At 43.1% G+C, this 22636-nt stretch overlaps 1 protein-coding gene across 1 annotated transcript; it reads right to left on the bottom strand.

Annotated features, from left to right (window-relative positions):
• Nucleotides 1-13936: 13936 nt before the first annotated feature.
• On the bottom strand, nt 13937-21555 carry Jra (Jun-related antigen). Its single transcript, XM_071778878.1, has one exon. It carries the CDS (start codon nt 20425-20427, stop codon nt 19600-19602), a length of 828 nt encoding a protein of 275 aa, XP_071634979.1. The 5' UTR covers nt 20428-21555; the 3' UTR covers nt 13937-19599.
• Between the last annotated feature and the right edge of the window lie 1081 nt (nt 21556-22636).

Here is a 22636-nt window from a genome sequence, read left to right as displayed (position 1 = left end):
CTCCTAATCCTGATATCTTTGAACTTTAGACGTAATATAAAAAAAAAGATTACATCGTCAGCCTTGATCGTCTACACGTGACGCTATTAAAAGTCGATAGAAGTTCCTGCGACCTTGATTGTCACGCGTACATCAGATTAATAGGAGCCAACAAGCGTTTAGCTTAATTTAATCGTCGAGGTAATGTCTGTCAAAACATGGAGACGCTTCATTAGCTCTTTTAATACGTTGTAATTCACTGCAATTTATTGCCGTTTAATAGGTGTTCCTCTATCTACGTAGGAGTCTTAATTGTGTGTTAAAATAGCTCGCATAAAGAAGCTGCTGAAAAATTTTCTAAAAATCGTATATATGCTTTTGCATTGGAAAAAAAACGGATATTTGTCTCTCTTGCAGAAATTTTAGAAAAGAAGTTTCGTTCGATACATGCAAAACGAAACCACACGTGCCACCGTGACCTTCCGTAAAAATTTACAAATCGCCTCTTTAAATATTTCAGCTCGACTTTGGACCTCTATAAATTAACACGCGCGAGCTTGAAAATAATCCTGTTCCTCCCGTAGGCATCTTTTATATCAAAAATAAATCTGCCTCGTCGCACTAGACTACGAAATGGTTCCGCACGTGGCATCTGTAATCCAATGAAGTGTCTCCGGATTCTCGAAACCGATCAGAAAAAAAGGATTTATATCTCGTGTTACGAGCGAGTTTCGCGAATGCAATATCAGCCAAGATCCAAGATACGAGCCAAAATTTTCTTTATCGCCGGGGAAAAGAAAAACTTTCGAAATTAAATTAAAAATTATGGAGTATTTGAAATGTATCACCGGTCGTAACATTATTGATGCGTCTCTAAAGGAGATCTAAACTTTTTAGCTCGTATATATTTCGTAAATGTTTCGGGATTATCGCGAAACTTACAAAATAGCGACACGACTTTCGATAATCTCAATAATCCCAGGATCGACGAAGAAATTACCCGAGGACCCGGGTTATTTTCAGTGGATATACCGAGCCGCGAGAACGTTCGTTCGATATGTACCCAGGTCACGTTCGACGCCGTGACTACCAGCCAAGCAGGTTTCGAAGTCCCGTTTCGTTCGTTCTGGTACCAACTTGCGCTCGCGCAATCGAAAATACATCGCGGACCGAACGAATAATAATATTGAAAGACACGTAATACCGGTAGGATGCCACCGCCACCGCTGCGAAAAACACACGTTACGGCAGAAGTACATGGCGGGTATATTTCTGGGCGCAGGATGCATTGTGAACCACCTTGAAAAAGCCTCTCGACCATGTTTCATAATAAAGGACAGCGTCACTGATTTTTAACGCGCCGCGTTTCGAGGCGCACGGGTTGAACCTTGAAACGCTCATCACACTATAATTTAACGAACATATGCGTGTTCCCGAGTTGGCACTTTGAGCCGACAATGATGAAAAATGCGATTCTACGAACGCGGTGAACCACTATATGTTTATCCAGTAATAATAGACATTTCTGTGGAAACTACTTAAAACTCTGACTTTTAGTTCTATTTCTAAAAATTTGTAAAACGAAACACATCGTTCCAGAGCGACGAAATTTAATTGTTCCAGAGCGCCTAAATTTAATTGTACGTATAATACGTGGGAACGTCATAAAAAATTAAAGGAATATTTATGCGAAGCAAATGATCGCCACGTGCTTTCCTCGCGCTTTCGTCCTTTGTTCGTGCTGCTCGGCGATGCACGCGAGAAGAAACGCGTACGTTTAAACTGCGCAGCGAGCTAATCTCGGTGGAAGATAAGAGAAACGAGAGCGAGCGGGAGAAGACTAGCCAGAGAGAGAGAGAAAGAGAGAGAGAGAGAGAGAGAGAGAGAGAGGGAGACGGAGATACTTGGGGAGTTACGGGCAAATAAGGGGGGGAGAAACGGGCACGTGGCGGGTGTGCCTAGGTCAACTGCACACAATGCCCGAAAGCGAATCGAGAGGAGCATCGGAGAGGAAGGGAGGAAGGTTTGAACGTTAGTGAAATACGTCGGGTAATTTCGGAGCAACTAACTCGTTGCTTACGCTCGCTTAGGATTTTCAAGTCGTCATCTTCTATTTCTATACTTACTAGATCTTCCGAGATTGACATAGGACATGGACGTCGAGAGATAAAAGGGAGAGTGACGCGCATCAAGTCTTCTTAAGAATTCTTACATTTCTAATTACTTTATCGCTGCTTTTTTTACACGATCGTAATCTATTCGTCGCAATACATCATAATCATGAAATTATTTTATTAATGTAATAAAATTATATTATATATTATTAAAAAATTAAACATACCGTGTCACACAGTTAATGAAATTGCTCATATATCGACAAACTTGCATTAAACGTAATTTGTGATTTCTAGAGTTTCGAATACTTGATTGATAATGATACAATAATAAAATTGTTTTTCTCGTTATATAAAAGAAACGTGAGGTATTGCGATTAAATTATATAACATGTCACTCTGAAACAACGAGTGTTCTCTTCAAAGGATGAACAAAGGATGAAATCGCAACGTGCCATTAATCAACAGCCTCGTGCAAAAAAACATCTTTCACTTATGACGCACGCGCGCGCAAACGCACCCCAAATATCTCCACAGAAGACTCTCGGAATACTCTTAGAGGGTCGTTCGCGGTATTGTGCGCAGCGGAGGACTTTCCAGTTAAAATGTCAAAATAAACAGCGGCTTGAATTAAGCACCGCTCTCGCAAGGGCGATGGAGTAGGCGAAGAAAAAGGAAGAAACTCGCGCAAAGAAGCAAAAGAAAAAAGAAGAGAGAGAGAGAGAGAAACGGATAGTCAGATCTCCGGGACGGGGAGGAGGACGAGGCGAACTAAAGACTGGCACAAGGTGGTTTTGCGAGGAAGAATTCCTTCCGCGCGTATCTTCAAGATCAACTCGAGGCAGAGCACCGTGGGATAATTAATCTTAAAGCTAAGCACATGGATCTGAAAAAATTTTAAAGTCGCTGACGTTCTTGATAAATTCTTCTTGTTTAAGCGTTTGTATTTTGTAATTTAACGAGCAGGCTTAAAATTTCATTTTACAGGGATACTTTGCATATGTGTGCGTCTGGTATATTTCTGAATAAAGCGATCGTCGAAGAACACGCATTTTTACGTATAAAAATATCCGACTGGATCCAGTGTGTATAGCCCTTGGATTAATACGCATAACGCGGAGGGCAGCAACACCGCACCGCCGGTAGAGGAAGGGGACAACGAACTTGCACCGTAATATCGCGTTCACCGACATTCTGGGTTAAGCGCGCCGCTGCGTAGAACGCGCCACGCGCGGAGAAATTAGCCGCGAGGCAGCCGCGCGGCGAAATCGGGGAGATCGCTTCCGAAACAAGGCGTAAACCCTCGGCGAATCGGTGTGAGAACGAAGTCTCTGCACGGGGATCTCTACGCGCGAGCACGAATTTGCTTCTTTTCACCGTGGCGGGAAGACTCGTCTCGAGATTTTCGTTCTCGTCTACATTGATCGTATTCTATCATCTGCAATCCAAATTTCTCATTCCGCGGTTGAGAGACACTGTCGATAATGTTACGGAATAGTGTTGGACCACGATGTTAATTCTCAGTGGTCGCATTAACCCTGAGTAGAAACAGGAAAGACCGCGATATCCATTTCAGGCTAAGCTTCAGCTCGTACTGACGCTTTCTTTCTCTCTCTTTCTCTTTGCTTCTCTCTCTCTCTCTCTCTCTCTCTCTCTCTCTCTCTCTCTCTCTTTATCTTTCTTTCGTTCTCTCTCCTTTTCTCTCTGTGGCGACAAAGAAAATCAAAGTTTACGTTAGATAAGGAGTTGCGTGCTTGCCGAACAAACGGAGCTCTTGAGCGCTTTGTTTAGAATCGCTGACAAAGATCCAGATTACATGAAGCTGGCACTAAGAATTGTGATAAGGGTATAATTCGAAGGCCGCGGGCAGATACGCCGGACGTTCATGTACAAAATAAGAAAAATGATGCAAAGAGAAAAGAAGAAACGTCAATCTCGCTCGGTTTCTCAGATAAGCCGAATATTACGTTATTTTAATGCGAGTTGCATTTGAATCCAATAAAATTGAACAACGGTAAAAAAAAATGGATGTTTCAATTTATTTACACAATTCTTAAAATAGAAACCTCTTATCTAACGACATTCTTGAACATGTCAAACTGATTAGATGAGAAGATACAATTGTTATGAAAATTCAATAGATAAAAATTGCTTTCTCCAGTCACAGACATTTGCCTAAAATACGGTCTCCTTTAAAAAAAAACTTATTTATTGAAACACAACTATGGTCGACGCGAGACCTCCACGCGTGCCAATGAAAGGGATTCGAGGAAGTCGACAAGGTCACTCGGACCCTTTTGGGTCTCTGAAGTTCTTAGGCTTCTTAGGAATGTGAGTGATAAAAAAGAAAGAAAGAAAAAGAAGAATGAAACCGCCAAATATCCTGTTGAAGCCACTTCCTCGTTCTAAGCTCCCCCGACTGGTAACACTCGCATTCTTTGTTCACCTCCTTTTCATGGATTCTTTCTTTAGTATAACCGTTTAGTTAAGATCTTCGAGAGGATGTCAACGCATCCGTTGAAAGTTTACATTGTTCATCGCATCTTTACTGCTTACAAAACAAAACCCCTAATCCTAAAAGAAAAGGTACAGATAAATTCTACTTATATAGGTGAAGTATACCATTATATGTGTTTACTGATGTATTTATCTGTTCTATTGTATCAAAGACTAACGATTACGATCGTAAAAATGTACTATTAGACAATTTCCTCGATCTTGCGGCTGATACTTTCACAATTAATTATCAAATAAAGGACAGGACTGATATTTTCAAAATTTTTCTGAACAGTTTCGTGAATTCTTTACGCAATACTCTATTAAGGTGGTTTATTCGCGACTATGTGAGTCAAAATAAACCTCATTTTAAAACTTCTAATTTCATACACTTTCAAAGTCGACTAAATTCATTAATGAATTTCTCAAAATGATTGTATATCACAAATCGAATAAATAATCAATAATAAAAAAGAGGCGAATGAAAATAGTCCAATTTTCTTAGCGTAGTACAGAAGAGCTTCAGATGTGGCAACGTCGCAACATTCATGTAAACAAATGGTTGCACGTGTATCGTTCGGAGCAATAAACTTAGAGGTTAATTTTATTTAAGTGCAACATTTACTTTTATATCATGAACGAACAACCGCGTTTTAACCTATGCAACTCGCGTTATGAATTCAAAGCGCGACGTTGCCACATATCCGAAGGTTTGTGATCACAGTGAGGAATGGACTGAAATCGATGTCTTTTAACTAATTTTGTGAACATTCTATACGGTTGAGATTGTTGGCTTTGGTACCATATGATTCGGAAGACACTCCTCTGTTTTTATTCTAATTTTCAACCTGATCTGTCTTTTCTATAATTTACTACCATCAATTTATCTCAAAATTACGGTCTCTCACGCGTCGTCCGCCATAAACGCAATGCTTAAGATAGGGAAAAAAGCATATTTTTAGACAATAATATCTCGGAAACTACACGGTCAATCCATTTCAAATTTAGCATGAAGATTCGTCAGTTGCTTAATTACTTTTACTGAAAAAACTGCATCGATCTGTTTTCATATTTTCAAAGATTTAAATTATTAGGATATTTATATTAAAACTTTATAGCAATTAAATTTCCAAAAAGTAGGATATCCAAATTTCTTCAAGTTTTCTCAATTAATGTAATTTTATTTTCTTGAAATTATTGCCTCGATACATTTACACGTTATGTCTCAAATCAACTGAATGTGTTGGAGAGGTAGACAGCCATCGCAACGGTCGTCGCGGTGGCTGTTAAAACGACCGACGAATTCGGAATCGAGAAAACAACGAGCGGCGGCTTTCTCGCGGTCGCGTACGCATTTAAAAGGCGCATCCGGCCACGTGGAGGCCGATTCGACGGGAGAAAACATCATTCCGATGTAAATGCGACCCGACTGCATAATGTTGTCGCCTGTACGCCGACGCACTCGCTGCCGAAAAATACAAAAGTAGGTAGGCGTTCAATTTTCTTTTCAATCCACGCGACACACGTTTCGAAAGGTTCTTGTCAGACCTTTAGTAAAACACTTCATCGGTTCTGTGTTCTATTATTTATTATTTTCTAAACGCAAATGAAGCCGTATATAATTGGTGCGAAAGTGCGATTTCGTTATACTTATCATTGTTTGATGATTGAAGAACGAAAATATGAATAACTCGTCGCATATTTATAATAAAGAATTTTTCGCGCACTAAAGTTTGTAAACGCTGTATTATGCAAAGGGGGCGATTAAGGCCCAGTTTCATAAGTGTCGGTTAACTTTTAACCTTAGATTAATTCACTCTTGGTCTTCTTCTAACGTTCCACTTAGAAAGAGACGAAGTGTGAGTTAATATAAGGTTAAAAATTAACCGACACTTGTAAAACTGGGCCTAAGTGTATCGCGTACTTAAAAGCTGTTTATCGATAATTCATTTTCCGGCTTCCCCACGAAGTCGCGGCTTTCCACGGAAAGCCGAAGTTACAAATTGGCGGATCGCAAAAATGTCTTCGTGCACGTCATCGCCATTGATATTGCGCAATATTTGACGAGTCTCTGGGCCGTCTGCCAATTGCGATCCGACTTAACACACGTTACGAATAAAGCGGCGGCGGAGGATAAACGATATGAATCACAGACTGGCGTCAAGCGATTGTACGACCAGAAAATGCCGTCTAGCCGGAAATCATAAAAAAATATTACAATTGTACTACATAAATTCGAAATGTTATTAGCCACTATAAATCAATCGCTCAAGAAAATATAAAACAGGACGTCTATATAAACCAATAAATTTCACAAAATTGTTAACACGTTGACAAGAGATTCGTAGGAAATGCCGAGGGAAATGCTTAATAAAATTGACAGTGGACCTCTAGGATAAGAATAAAAAATTAATTATGGCGTCAAAAAATGGAAAATATAACTTTTCCTAAATATGGCTTGGCAGTCAACGAGTTAAGCAAATTTATATTTATAATTTATATTTTGTTCATATAATGCAATGATATAAATTTTATTCTCCATAATATGTTCACACATAGATCCATATTTATAATATTCATTTAAATCTACATCACTAGATTATTTCAAGAAAATGCATCCTGAACTATTTACAAGTTTACATTATATTCGAATCATCGAGTGACACGAGATCTAAGGAACAGCATGTACATAATCCGTCGAGGATCTATCGAGCAGCGGCATAATGGGTTGGCACCGACGTCTGGCACGAGGATGCGATCGAGCGTGGACGCCGCGGACTTCCCTTTGTCCCGCGCGTGCACGCGTGCTCTTTGTTTACGCGCGCATTCCGCGGGTCCGTCAGGCATGCGGTCGGGGCCGCGTCGCGCCCGCCGTTGCATTCGCCGCGCCGCGGCAGCTTATCTGCATCACAAAGCATCGTCGCCGCTTTAGTTTGGCCTACTTATCCCCGGTGCGTTTCCCCGCCCGACAACCGAGGTAATGACACATCGTCGAGATAACAATTTCAGGAACGAAAGATACGGTGAAATTTCGCCTGAAAATACTCGCGAGCCGAACGCGACACTCGAAATGCCATTAAAACGAACGATAATTTGATTTCGCGCAATGAGATGATAGCTACGATTTAATATCGCGATTGATCTACGTGTTCAATGTTCCTCGGAAGAGGTAAAATTAAATTTCGAGGTATATTGATAAAGAATAAGCGTGTTTACGAGATAAAAACATAAAGAAGGAAAAACGTTAAACAACAATTGTTTTATCTCGATAACAGTAAAGGAGAGAAAAGCGTCAACATTCTAATTTCGAATATCGTTAGAGAATATTGTAATCCCATTTATGTTTGCAGCATTAATATCTTCCTGGATTGATGGGTGAACTACTTCTATGATCTCATTCGCGATAATTTCTGGCACTTGCATAAATTAGACGGAAAAATAACCGTAATGCTTAAACATTTCCGCGTGAATCGGTATACTTCTCTATTGGCGGTGGGGATCTGGCTGAAAAAGAGTGTAAATCTCTCATCAGCGGCCATTGTGCGAAGGGTAAACAGATGAGATCTATTATCCCACGCGTCGTCGCTTAATAGCACAGAGAGCCGGCACATCGCGATAAGCCGGTTAAAATATAAAAATCAAGATAACGCCGGAACACGGCACAACTTTTATACGATTGCGTAATAGCGGCTACGCATAAATTGAATACGAACACTTCAGATTTATACATTAAAAATCGCGCATCGTAAACATCGACTGTACTTGATAAATTGCCTAAAAATTAATAAAAAGAGTGGAAATGATGCGAAATAATATATTGTAGGGAGTAAACTTAGAATAATTTTAAAAATATTTTTAACGTATAAAGACACATATGTGTATGTATCATAAAACATCCTTGCAAGTGTGATAGCTTGACGATTAGATTCAAAAATTAGGTTCCATAAGCAACGTTTAGTAACCAAGATAATTAGGGATCGTCGACGAAGCCGATTATTTATGCAATGCGATTTGAACAGAGCGGGAGGTTCGCCGCACCATCGGCGACGGGATCATCGAGCCGCCGTTAATTGGACTGGATAATTCGCGCGAGAGCAATTAGGTGAATAAAACCCGCGCGCGCGCGCATGCAATAGCACACATAGCGAAGAGCTACGATCAATTCAAGGACATAGGCTATAATGAGAGACCGCCAGTGCGGAATTCGCGATAATCACCGCCGCGTTCGCCGCGGGTTAAACGCGCGCGCTCGAGCGCTCGTTCGTAACTCTATACGGATATACCGACGCGATCGCGCGACCTCGCATTTTTCTCCATCGCGGTGTCGGATCACTCTCTTAAGGAGATCTAGATGCGCGGAGAGCTAGGCCTTCGGAGATGGATACTCGCGACGCGACCTTCGCCTGGTGCCATCCATTTTCAGTCGATTTCGCGGAATTGCGCTTTGATTCGCGGCACGATTCCGCCACGATCGCCAGGATTTGTTTTCTCCTCTATTCTATGTCGAAGCGATACTCAATCTCATCATCGTAACTATGATTCTTCGGTATAGCTGACAATCAAACGCGCGCATTTACGAATACAAATCCTCGAGATTTCGTGTCCACGCAATTAACGCACTAATTGTAAGCGCTAGTGTACACTGACGCACGTTTCGTGCCGCGTGCATAGATTTACGAAGATGCATATTGCATAAACGTGTCCCGGGCGTTGTAACGTATAAATTCCGCGAAACTGAATATTCAATTCCGCATATGTTACCCATATGCTTTTATACGCACATTCTGCCTGCGTCGGCCTTTAGTATGCATTACTGCGCACTAGCGCGTCCAATCGAATTCTCCGTTACGCATTTTTGTCTCGAACACCATGAACGCTAAATGGGGTTCGTCATGCGAGCGTTCCATCTTAACAAACGCGTTCACTTGTAAGAAAAAAAACTTTATGATTTAACATTCTGCATCCGTTTAATATTTTACGTTTTATCTATAAAATATTTTTAATTATCGTTATATTTAATCATCTGTTTAAGATATCTTTTAAGTCCTTTACATTCCAATCGCAGCTTGTCGCTTCCGCGAGAAGCCGAGCGAAAGGCTCCCATCGTCGCGCCATCGGCATCGCTCCGGGAATTCTCGGCGATAAAGCGAAATCCGTTCCACATACCGCACGTCGCAGATCTCTGTGCGTTCTTTCAGGAAAGTGATAACGGTCGGGCGGCTCACAATCGCTACGATTGCTCGTCCCGACATACGTATCGTCCTGCGCGGAATTATCACAATTAAACAGAAAAATCTATAAATATCTGTCGCGTGAAACGCACCTTCAATGTTTTCGCGAAAAACAACGCACGTTTTAGAACCCAAGCGCGGCTGCCACGAACGAGACACCTGATGTACAGGGTGTTTCCCGGGAGCACCGATCGATCGGGTAAACTGATAAAGGAATCTTATTTGGTTCGTTTGAATTTCAATGAGTTTCACTTTCCCGGAATTCTAATTCGAGATCTGTTTCCGAAGCGTTTAACATCGACCCGCCGAGGAAGATGATTTCCCGAGGGAGAACTTCCGGTACCTTCTGAAACGTCCTGTACGACGATGCGACGAAGATACGAGAAGCAATTTACAGTCTTATCTCGTCGTCGTGTTCGTACACGCACAAACGTGCACGGAGAGACTTCGCCTCACTATTCCAAGCCCTCGATTCTCCGATCGATGAATTATGCGATGCCGCTCTCATTTGACTTGCGCAAAATCCAGCTGGTTAAATATCTAGACACAGTTACGCAAGAAAGAGCTAAGTTCAAAATGCACCGCGTTTCCGGACTGTAATTAAAATTCTTGGCGATAAAACGCCTTTTTTATCTCGAACATTTAAAACACAGTTCGATTTTACGGCGAAAATAACAGTTAATGATTATTATCGGATTAATATAATAATGTCAATAATAAACAGACGTTTTCCTCTAACTAATTATAGATGAACGCAATCAACATGATTTTTCTTTTCTTATTATACATTATCATCAGTCAGCTATGATAATGATCAGCTGTTTTTCGTACAGAAACAGCTGATTATTCATAGCCGGTATTTTGAGCAAAATTTGTCTTTTGTATACAAGTAAGTCGTCGACTCCAAGTTCCCGAAAGATAACGCTGACATTTCTTTACGCGCATAAATTATATTCTCCGTGCATATTTAATTGCGCAATCCATCATCTTAATAATCGACACCATCGAGCAGCGATCGAAGGTCAACCTCGTTCGTAAAATATATTCGACATTCAGCAGCAATAAAATCCTCGTGTCGATTTAATATTTAAAATCCTCATCCATTTACACGCACATATTTCACGCAACCTATTTTCGGGCATCCTTCTTCTCATTTTATGACACATCTTCATAATATATGTATTATTAAAGCACCAGATAACAAGATTAATAAGTTTGAATAATATTACACTTGCCGATCATCTCAAATTTACAATTTAATTTAGTATCTTGAGAATTTATCAGTTTTAATTTTCGATAAAATTATTCTCTCGGTATCGTGTCATTATTCTCGGTATATAATATTACTTTCGTTGTATTGGTCATATTATTTTTATTTTTTCATATTTGTAAAACATAAATGCTATTTTGCTTATAAAGGAATATGACTTAAATTTCATAAATTTTTCAGTTTTGGTGATCTTTTTATACAATACATTTTATACATTTATACACAAAAAACTTTAATGTAATCCATAGCGCTAAAAATAAATATAAATAACGAAGTCGTCAGCATATATCTTCTTCTCCGGTCCGAATAAGCCAGTCTGCTCTCCTCGAGATTCACGTATACACGTGTACGCAGTCACTTATCTCTTACATTCCAAAGCCAAGGTAAACAGTAGGAAAAGAAGAGGAAAAGAGAGAAACAGAAAAGAAAACGTCTCGCGTCCTCCTGCTCCTCACCGGCGATCGTTCCCAACCTGCCACCAAGGTTTCGGTACTCCTACTCCGCGTGAGTTTTTTTTTTTCATAATCCGATCGATGTAATCGTCGCGATACCCGCGATCGCGTACGGATTTCACGTTAGGGATCGATCAAATCCCCGAGGAAGACATCAGCCGACCTCGGAGAATCGCATCGGCCATGCACGAATCGAGGGTGCACGGGGGCGATATCCCCTTGCGATATTGTTCGCGTAACGTAGCTGGTTCTATTTTACTGCTACGTCCGAAATAGCACAGATCTGCAGTAACACTCTTTTGACTCTTTTGAGTCGAACCTTCGGTCCTGTATCTGACTGATTTTTTTATTTGGAATCACCTATATGCGCCGCGCGCGCCGAAGCGACGACGACCACGCTTGCGAAAGCCGCAACCGGCGTGCAAAGAACGGCGGGAACGCTGTTTGCTCTTCCCCGTTTGCGATAAGCACGCATTCAATAGCTAAACGGACCGAAGCGCGCGCGCCGATAACGGTCGCGATAACGCCGTCGTCGATAACGCGGCGATATCTCCCGCGCGCACGCGAGCCGAAGCGACGGCGTCCTCTGAATTTTTATCTCCGGTTTTAGGCCGCGTTGAAAAACGCAACGGAACCGTGCGAGTCGCAATTTGATTTTCTCTGACCCGTGGCCGCGGATCGTAATAATTATTAATATTATTAATGACCGTTCCCAGATTAAAATAACCATATTGATTCCCATTTCATAACTTTCTAACTTAATGTCAGGTGTTTCTCTTTCTCCCGCGTCTTCCTGTTTCCTTCGACGATAATTCACGCGTTATTCCGTATTCGCACATATCGCCGCAATTGCGTTCGTGAGTGTGTGGCATCTCGCCGTGTGCATTCCATGCTCGGCGGAATTTATGCCTTATCGACTCATCCGCGGCCATGAATGCGCTTCCTACGATCATCTCACCTTTCCCCCGCGACGCGACGGCCGGATTTAAAGAGTTCTCGCGGCTTTGTTTCGAATGTCCTTCCGGCTAAAAATAACGCGAAAAATTATTAACGGCCCGAGTCCGTCGGATGTAATTAAAGCCGTAATTTTAGGCGCGACCGTCGCGATCATGCACGTCTCTCCTTACATCGCGGATTCCAAAAACCGTGAATAATTCTCGAGTAGTATACGACATTCCTCCGTGTGACATTTTAATCCTAATAAACGTGGCTCTCTCTCTATTTTCCGCTATTATTGTCCTTCAAAGAATTGTAGATTTATTCCCTAAGCGAAGCTAAACACGCGAGCGCGAAAATATTCCATCATAATATAATCTGAATTGCATTATGCATAAATGCTGATTTTCGCGAAGATCAGCATTCTGTAATTGTGAAGATCTTTACTTAATTTCGGGTATGAAATTAAACGTTGCCTTGAATATGAGTGAACATTTTATATTGCTCGGTTATTTGCTGTAAAATCGTTCGTTTATTTTTAAGGAATAAGTAATTGTACCTTGAATAGAATAAAAAAATTAAAAATATAATCTTTTATTAATGTGAGAATAAATTTAAATAACGCGCTTCACCTTTGCCTACGATTCGATAGAACGTATATAACAACTAACTAAGCAAAAATGAGAGAGTTAATAAAGACATCAATTTGAACAATTAAGAATTGCAAGTATTATTGCAGTATCTGTAATATTATTAAAAAGATGGTACTCTCTAATGTACATTTATATATTATTAAGGGAATGATTTGATCTATGTTTATTTAATAAAAAGTTACGTAATATTACGTAATGCTAAACTACATATTTATAGGACAGAGTATTGTGGCCCTTAATTTATTGTACGATTAAATTAAGATAAGACGATCATTTTTAGTGATTTCATTTTGATATCATTGTTTCATTATTAATTTGAAGCATTGCCTTAACAAAGGAAAATAAAACTTAGATTAGCGTTCGTTAAAAAGAGATTCTTAGAATGAAAGGTCGTTCTAATAACTAGAGCATTTTTAAAACCGTGCTCGCCCGATTTTAATTAGTACCGAGAACTTTCCCAATTGAGTCAATTAGCCAATTGCGCGATAATTAACGCGGTCGAAGGGGGAGATTTAGCCGTTCTATGTTGGAATTCAGTTTCGTTCTCTTTCGTTTCTCGGTGATTCTATCGCCTTTTGCTCTCTAGAACGGAAATGTAAATCTCGTATTCGAAGACGGTTCTCCTATCAGAAATACAATAGAAAAATAGAAATGTAGACCGTAATCAGAATGCATTCGAGAATCAAAGCTTTCGTAGTTACGTGAAAAATTATACGGAAAACTCGAGGGAAAACTGGCGAAATATATTATTATTATCAGGATTGTATCACAGGGATTAGAGAAAAAAGAAATTTACACAACTTGCTTGCATTTAATATATTGAAATTTTATTTTCGTCGTATTTCATTCAAAAATAAAATTATTCGTAAAAAAAGATTTCTTCGCTCTCTGTCGGTAGACAATATATAACATATATATATGTGTATACATATAATATTATTACATTTTATAATAGCAATATTTACTCTCATGTATAATGTTATACATAACTCTCTACGGCGCGCGCGTGTGTGTGTGTGAGTGTATGTGTGTGTTCTTATATATCTCTTTCTCTTTCACGGGCGTCGTTAACCACCGCACAACACCTCGCCACGCAATATTATACTCTAATGGGGGGTTTATCTCGCTCTTACTGACTAAATCACATGTGGTTTCCGTTACTTTCATACATCTTGCGCCACCGCTCTCCTCGCTCGGGGGCTCAGAGCTTCAGAGCTCAGAAAAAGGCGCGTGCCCCTGAAGAATGTCGCCCGCGCGATTTATTGTAACTCGAGAAGAAGAAGGCACGCCGCGAAGGCATGTGAATATACGTCTCAGTTCGTACTCGCGAGCCTGCTTCCGTATTCCCGCGTTTTTATTTCATCACATTAAAGATGCCCATAAGTCGGGCATATCTGACGTCGAATGCGCGGCAAGAGAATACGGACGAGAAGTTTCCTTTGGTTCTAGCCCTTTGCGGTCCTATATCGAGACGCGATATAGGATTTCGCTTCTGCCTCGCTCTCAAGTGTCTTCCGAATCGCTCATCGGGCACCACGAATCCGAGATTCTGCGATCGAGAGCACGAAGCGACGATCGCGCGTCTCTCGATCGCACATCATCGCAATGAATAAATACAAAGAGCGCGAATATCCAAGCGAGAGGGAACAGCGCGCAACTTGGTCCACCGATACTCGCCGCAATATCGTTACGTAACCATCACTTAAAGTAATCTGACTTTTTTCCGTATTAAATATCTCTCCCGAAACTGCTTCATATGTTATAATGAGAAGTAACGTTTCATGCATGAAATCTCTTTGACAATTGTTCTGTGTTTTAATACTTTTTTTTTTTTTTTTTTTGCAAAGTGCAGACTACCATAGCGATTGCTGCGAGTATCGGGGAGTTAATCTTAAGAAATAAATATATCTTAACATTCTCGTGTCAATATTAAAAAAGAAAGTACAGAGAGAGGGAGAACGAGGCCAACGGATAATCGCAAAAATCAGACAAGCGCGCAAGTTCGCGCAACACTTTCGGCGTCCTCCTCCTTCTCGACTCGATAAAATGTGCGTAAGTCGTAAAGGTGTAAAAAAATCGATCGCGACCTTCGTCGCGAAGAGGGTTGGTTTATCTTAAATATGTTCGCGCTTAATTAATTTGATTAAAGCTCCATTATCGCATCCAAAAATCGTCTGAAACACGAATCGAGCACAGAAAAAGGAGTTTATTTTAGTCCATTTATAGGAAACGTTGCGTTTCGTCCGTCCAAAGAAGCGTTCTCGGTAAAATATATTTCCTTGTAGAAGATACGAGTCGCGGATAAATCGATAGGTGTGGTCCGTCGCTCGTCCGGGCACACCCGTTAGATTTCGCGCAACGGCGTTATGCAATGTACACGTGAAGAAGACGCGTGCGTTTTGTCGCGAGAGCGACAGATCTTAAAAAATTCACGCTTAATTCTTCGCTGTAATCAAATCATTTTTTCATACAATCTAAAAATATCCCTCAAAACAATAAGAAATCGCTCATTTTCTTCTTAACATAGTCACTTTTATGAAAAGACTTTTCGACGCTGACCTGATTACGAAAATTCGTCCGAAAGACTCGAAAATTCTCGGACGAAGTTACGGGGACGAGAGCATTATTCGCAAAAGATATTGCATAACGGCGTGTAATCGCTATTTTTCCCCATCCGCTCGTGAAGTATTTTTCTTCGCGCTCACGCGCGCGCGATCCATCTCGTATCAGATAATGCGCAAAACAGCGGTAAGATTGCTTTGTTATTGCTCGCTTGCCCGTACAAGATGTCTCATTCTTTCCATTCGATTATATCCAAGTTCTTCGACATGCACTAAGAGAATGCAGCGAGAGCGTATTATACATATAACAATCTTTTTAACAATCTTTACTCAAAACTCGTCTTAGATCGCCGATAATTTTACGAATAATCGAACGGAGAGATTGAGCTGGACATCCGAAGACAATTCCTCGCGAAGAAACAGAAGGTTTGCTTATTGTCGATATCGTCGTGCGATAACGATAACTCGCGAGCCTCGGGCCTAAGCCTACGCGATTTTCGTGACTTCGTATCAAAATCTATCGTACACGGTCTTGTGTGCGCAAAGTACGGGGACATACAATCGGTAGCGAATGTGCGTACTGTGTGTCGTAAGAGAAACGAGGGTGTATCCCAGCAATATGTGGAGCGTCTGCCGGTCCGGTATGGCGAATATCCCGATATCGCGGATAACCGACGTCTCGCGACGCTTCCCGACGCCGTGCAGCGACACGTGGCTGAACGCGGTCGCGACGACCACCGTGTTGTGTACGTGCATCCCCGGGTACTGCACGTGTGTGAAATATCGTGTGTGTATACAATGTGAATGTGTATATATGTATGCGGTATGCGGCTCACGCATACGCGTCGCGCGCAACTTACAAGGGCATACTGGACAAGACTAGATGCACATATGACGAAATGGAGTTCCACGCGCCGTGAAACGCGCAGAAGAACCAAGGAGAACGTGACTCGCTGACCGTCTCCGGCTTAAGAGCTAAGGGAAAGATTCGGGGGGTTTTCCTGGGGGTATCGCGCGAACGGACGCAGTATATCAATCCACGCGGATGAAATGCTATTTTAACAATTTATAACAGTTTTTCATACGCGTGCACTTAGCGACTTTTTTATCTTTTTTTTTAAAGATAATTTTTTAATGATATCAATCCACGCGGATATAAGGCTATTTTAATCTTCTTTTTTCGTTTTTTCTTTTAAGTACGTCATCCGCCGTTCCAATTTACAAAAAGTCTATCATATTCTTGAATTTTTTTACGACAAAAACTATTTACGACAAATCATATTCTGTGAAAGATGGTTGGACGAGATATACTAGTTAGAATAAATTTCTCGAGTATTCTATGATAATAAGCGTGATCTGATCAATCGTATAATTACGTGATTTACGTCGATTCTGTAAGTCGGTAATCAGGCGTGATCCGGAATAATCAGCACGCGTTAGGCGATTATACATAGGGCCGTTTCTCACACCGCGAGCGTACACCGCGTCCGTCCTTTTCGCCCAGGGATGATTCTTCGACAGGTTCAACACGCACGATTGCTCCCGAAACACTAATCTATTTGTACAGACTTAATAGCGCTGGTTTCTCTCCAAAAAGCGGGGTTAAAACCGAGGCTACTTCGGTACCGTCCGACCAACGCGTTGCGGGCGAAGCGACGTCGAGGCACGTCGGAGAAAAATATCGATGCTCTTAGAAGAAATATCGAACAATGTTTAATCGCGATGCACGCACGGGCGAGGCATACGATCGTAGCGAACGCATCTTCTGCCGATAGTTTCCAACGCAATATAAATATTAGATAATATGTATATCTCTTTATTCAAATAATCCTTCAATCCAATCGGTTCAAAGTACGTATATGGAAGATACAGAAACAATCTGTACATATTTTTACAATTTTAACAATTAAAAAATTTTACATATGTACTCGGCGCAACGGATTGCGCCTCTTCATTATTTACATATATAATTGCATTTCACCAATCACAATTAGAAAAATACTTTAATTTTAATCTTTCAACTTTGGACATTAACTGTCCAAGATTCAATCATATATCGTAAAGATTTGAAACTATGTAATTTTAATTAAAAAAAAAAAATAATACGCGAGACATACGCTACTTAATAAATCAAGCTCGTTTCGACGCTTTAGCAGTCGTCGATCGATTCTGTCGTCTGGTGTACGTTAGAATACGCGTCATTATAACAGACTGCCCTAATGCATGTTTTCTGCGCGCGGCTATAGTACAGCACCGTAATGTGTTCCTTAAGAATTAATTAATTTGTCAATCTTTCGTATGCACCAAAGTGTAGAAGTTTCCAAAACTAGCGGAATGCTCGAGTCTCTCTCGCGAAAGTGCATTCTGTAAAAGGCAAACGTGATCTCCCGGTTTGATTGCGCTTATCACATGTAAGTCGGTCTCGTGCGGTTCCTTCCGGCGCGATCGCGCCGAAAAGATGAGAATCTCCCGTTTTGATTGACTCGCAAAAATACACAATCGTCTCCCTCGTTCGCGAAAAAAAGAGCCGGCGATGAATCGCGGGGAATCGTCGATATTCGACGAATGTAACGATCCTCGCAACTTGGCACGAGGTGTTTAAATTTTATTCACGGAGAATCACGGAGCGCAAAAATCACCTCGCGCGTATCCAGGGGTGTATCTGTGTCAAGGAAACAATTTTCGAAACTTGATTTACGTCACTTGCAAAGCGAACGCTTCGTATCGAACAAGCGAAATCGCGTACCTACGCGAATTCGCGTAGAGAAGAAAATCGGCACTGCCGTTCACTGTCGAGAAAGAAAGAAGGGGGGGCCCTTCGCTTTCTACGATCTAACGGCAAGATCGTCAAGCGCGGAAACGATTTATGCAACGATCGAGCATCGTGAAAACGGTACAAAGCGAATTCGCTGACGGACGACGATCGCGTACTCGACGACAAAGGGAAGAATGGGTAGAGAAACGAGAAGAGCCTGAGTTTCCGGTAGCTTCGAATCTCCCGCCGGCTCTCTCGCGTTCTCCAAAATGGCCGCCGCGGTACTTCTCCCCCCTCGTGCTACTTCGCGCGCGATCTCCCTCTTTCTCTCTCTCTTTCACGCATGCATACACACTCTTTCCTTGTTATACACATTCTCTCTTTCTCTCTCTCACTCATACATACGATACACGCGCTCGCCCGTCGCCGAGCGTGCTCGTGCGTGTAAAGTCTCTCGCATGCGCGCAACACGCACGCGCGCACGCCCGCCACTCTCCCAAAAGCATCCTTTACGTTTCACGCTGTACGAAGGCACTCCTTCCTCCTTCTCCACCTCGACCGTCACCTCCTCCTCCTCTTCCTCCTGCTCCGCCTGCCGCATGCTGTTCTTGCCGTCGTCGTGCGATCGTCTCCTCCCCGATCGCGTCACAAAAGAACCGAGAGAGAGAAAACAGCGAGCGTGGTGTGGATGATGGACTCCTTATCCCTCCCCCTTTTGTGAAGATCCTTTTTCAGACTGGCAACAGGATCATCCTTCGCTTCTCGAAGACCGCCTCCTCCGTCCCAAACTCTTTGGCGATACATCGGAAGATGAGAATGAACTTTGCTTCTCCTTGGCGTCAATCGTAAAAAAAACAAAGAATCCACTCCGGAATTTTTTGAGGTCGAGATAAGAAGGGGGGACGGTTTCCGAGTGACAGCCTCGTGTTTACGCAGCCAGAGATCTTCTCTCGATCGCGATCGTAGAAGAGAAGATCCAAACGACACCGGCGTTGCGCTACGACGCACCGGCCGTAGCGACAAAGTTCACCGTTCGTTTCTTTTGCGAAAACTACCGCGAAGGGGCAAGAAGGTAGTGAGCGCGGTGACAGCGAACCCGCGAGGGTTTAACGTTCGTCATCCTCGGCCAGGGAGGAAGGACGATTCGGAGCTTCAAAACTGGTGCTGGTTGCCGACGCCCATGAGATGACAACCGGCGTGCACGTGGTCCATGACCTGCTCCTTGAGCCGGCACACGTGCTCCTTGAGCTTGTGCACGATGCCGCTCAGCTCGCTGTTCTCGCCCTTGAGCAGCTTGACCTTGTCCTCGAGCCTGGAGATGCGCTCGAGCTTGCGCCGTCGGCACTTGGACGCGGCCACGCGGTTCCTCTGCCGTTTCCTCTCCAGTTTGATCTTCTCCTGATTCTCCATGTCGATCGGCGACATCGGCGGCGTGCTCGACACGCTCGGCACCGTCTGCGGCTCGTCCTTGACGTGCACCAGGCCGGAGTTGCTCATGGTTGATTCCGTGCTCTGCACGCTACCGGGCGGCTCCAGTGTCGTGTACGTGGCGCCGTGCATGCTGCCGGGTTCCTGCGAGCTGTCGGAGTGATGAAGCTCGTTCAGCGCGTCGACGAAGCCTCGCGCGTACATCTCCTGGGCCTCGGTGACCGCCTTGGGGAACAGGATCTGCGTGGTCGGGGTGGGTAGACTGGTGACCAGACCGTCCGGCTGCGTCATGATCAGCTTCTCGAGCTCCGGCGAGGCCAGCTTCAGCATGTTGAGATCCGGCGAGCTTAGGATCGGCATGACGTTGTTCGGGGCGGGTGGCAGCGGGCCCAACCGCGGCCTCTTCGCCTGCGGCCCCGGCCTCTGGCAGCCGTTTAGATCCAGCGTGAGGTTCCGCTTGAGCTGGCCCATGCTGTTCTCGCGACCGTTCATCGCGGCGTAGACGCTCGCGTCCTCGTAGAACGTCTGCTCCATCGTCAGGCTGCGCACCATCGATACCGCCGGGCTGGTTAACTCGCCTCGATTAGGAACAACCGAGGTTTCACCCTCGACTTCTTTTGGTCTCTGGCCTCCGGACGGGAAAACGGCCGGTTTCCCCGGGAGTCGTGCGACTCTCTTATCCGGCCCGAAATGTTGAACACAACGACGGACTTTCCTGGAGTTTCAACACGTCAACGAGTTCTGCGACGTTCTCCGTCTTCTTTCTCTCTCTCTCTCTCAGTCTCTCCTTCCTCTGTGCCTACGTCAACGCGCAAACACTTTGCTCCGCGCTGCGGAGTGATTACATAACAGCCGCGCGCGACTGTACGCAAAAATTCACTCGCGGTACGACCGCCGTCTCTTCTTACTCCACGCCGCACCTCCGACCGTCCCACCGTCTCACGGGACTGTCACGTCACACTCGGCGTATCGCGCACCAACCACCGGCGGCACGTACGAGCGAGTCGACCGAAATCGGCGCAGAAGACAAGCGATATTTGACGCACGTCCGGCAACTTACTACGTCGACAGCAACGACAGCCGGCCCGCAGAGGAGCGGCAACCTGCCTGTCTGCCCGTCTGCTCGCCTGCCTGCAACTCCTTGTACTCTGTCCCGCCTGCCCGGCTGCTTCGACTGTCAACACAACAATGACTCACGACACGACGTGGTGCGCGTGTGCCGCGTCTTTCTGTCCACAGAACGGAACGCAGCGCGACGGGATCGCGACGACGTGTGTTTGCGCGAACGCGGATCACCCTGTGCGCCACGGTGGCCCGACAACTTGTGAACACCCAACTAAACGTACTCGCTTATATCCCGTGAGTCATGCCGGCTGAAAATAGCACTGTCGTCACCGATCGTGGTGCAGATTGGCCAACGATGTCGACACCCAGCGTGCCCGATTGGCCGGCCGATCGGAGTTACTGGGAAATGACGGACGCATGCGCCCCCGGTTGGACGTCCACCGATAGTGGGGGTCAGCATGGGGGGAGGGGGCATCGAAACGCCGGTAAAAGGGTTAAGGTGCACATCCACCTGACAGACATTCCGGAACAGTTTGAAGACGCGAGCTGTCATGAAATGTCAAAAATGTAAAAGATCGTCTCAGGGTGATCTACGGCGCGGACGATTTCGACAGAACCGACTTTACAAACTAATAAGTTTCTTTCGCAATGTTGATCGAGGGATCAGCCGTATAGGTGAGAACGATGCTTTATGTTGGCTGTCTCGCTCCCACGCGACCATCTGCGGATCTGTCTTCTCCCTTTACCGCTTTGGGCAGGCAAACCAGTTTCTATACGCTTTTGCCGAAATCGAATAGTTTTCAAAAAGTTTATATTAAAAAAATAAAAAGTTGCGAAACGCGTGTACTTATCAAATTTCGTATTTTCGAAAGTTCTTGAAAGCGGCAAAATCTTTGCCTAGAAAACGCTAATATAACAGTGATCTACAAGTTTCGATATTGAACTTAAAACATTTTCGCCTATGTCTCTTAATGAAATGTTAGAGATTGGCGATTAATTGTTGAGGGCAAAAAATACACTTTCCTAATAAAAATAACTACAGGTAAAAGTTACTTATTAATGGACATCGGATTTTTTTATATGCAGATTGGTGAAAAAAAGCAATTAATAGCTAAGATTTTGTTATTTATATTATTTATAATATTCAACATATTTATACCTAACATATGTTGCAGTAGAAATATGATGGATATTATAAATAACATGATCTTAGTTATTAATTGCATATAAAAAATCCAATGTCTACTTATTAACTACTCCACTTGTCACGTCAATATCGTTTGCATAAAAATATATCTGTAAGCCTTAATCTCAATTGTACCCTCTCGCCGCATGATGTCCGTAATCGACCGTCTGCATCTTATGCAATTGCGTCTCGATGCACCAAGCGACTTTCAGGACGACTAAAACGTCCGTCATTATCGTTCTTGCTTAATATAGTCGACCGTGCAAGTTTGACGTATCGACTTTAAGATAAATCAACGCTTCTCAGGCCACTCGATTGTCACAAGTTTTGAATACCGTTAAATGTAGGTATTTATCGCCTGTGACACGAGAAGCGAGAAATTCAAACGAGAATGCATCTAGCAAATTTTTCCGAAACGACCCGCGTGAATTTTTTGAAATGTTCGACTGTTCGATTAATATTCTTATGATTTATAGAAATCTCTTTACAAGTAACACTTCTTTTAATTAT

Source organism: Temnothorax longispinosus, chromosome 5 (genome assembly GCF_030848805.1).
Source record: "Temnothorax longispinosus isolate EJ_2023e chromosome 5, Tlon_JGU_v1, whole genome shotgun sequence".
NCBI lineage: Eukaryota > Metazoa > Arthropoda > Insecta > Hymenoptera > Formicidae > Temnothorax > Temnothorax longispinosus.
Note: the sequence above shows the minus strand (reverse complement) of the source record. Positions and strands in the feature narration are given on the sequence as shown.

What these genes read in the sequence shown, in the direction of transcription:
- Jra (XM_071778878.1), bottom strand. Translation starts at nt 20,427, where the DNA reads ATGGTGCGCAGCCTGACGATGGAGCAGACGTTCTACGAGGACGCGAGC.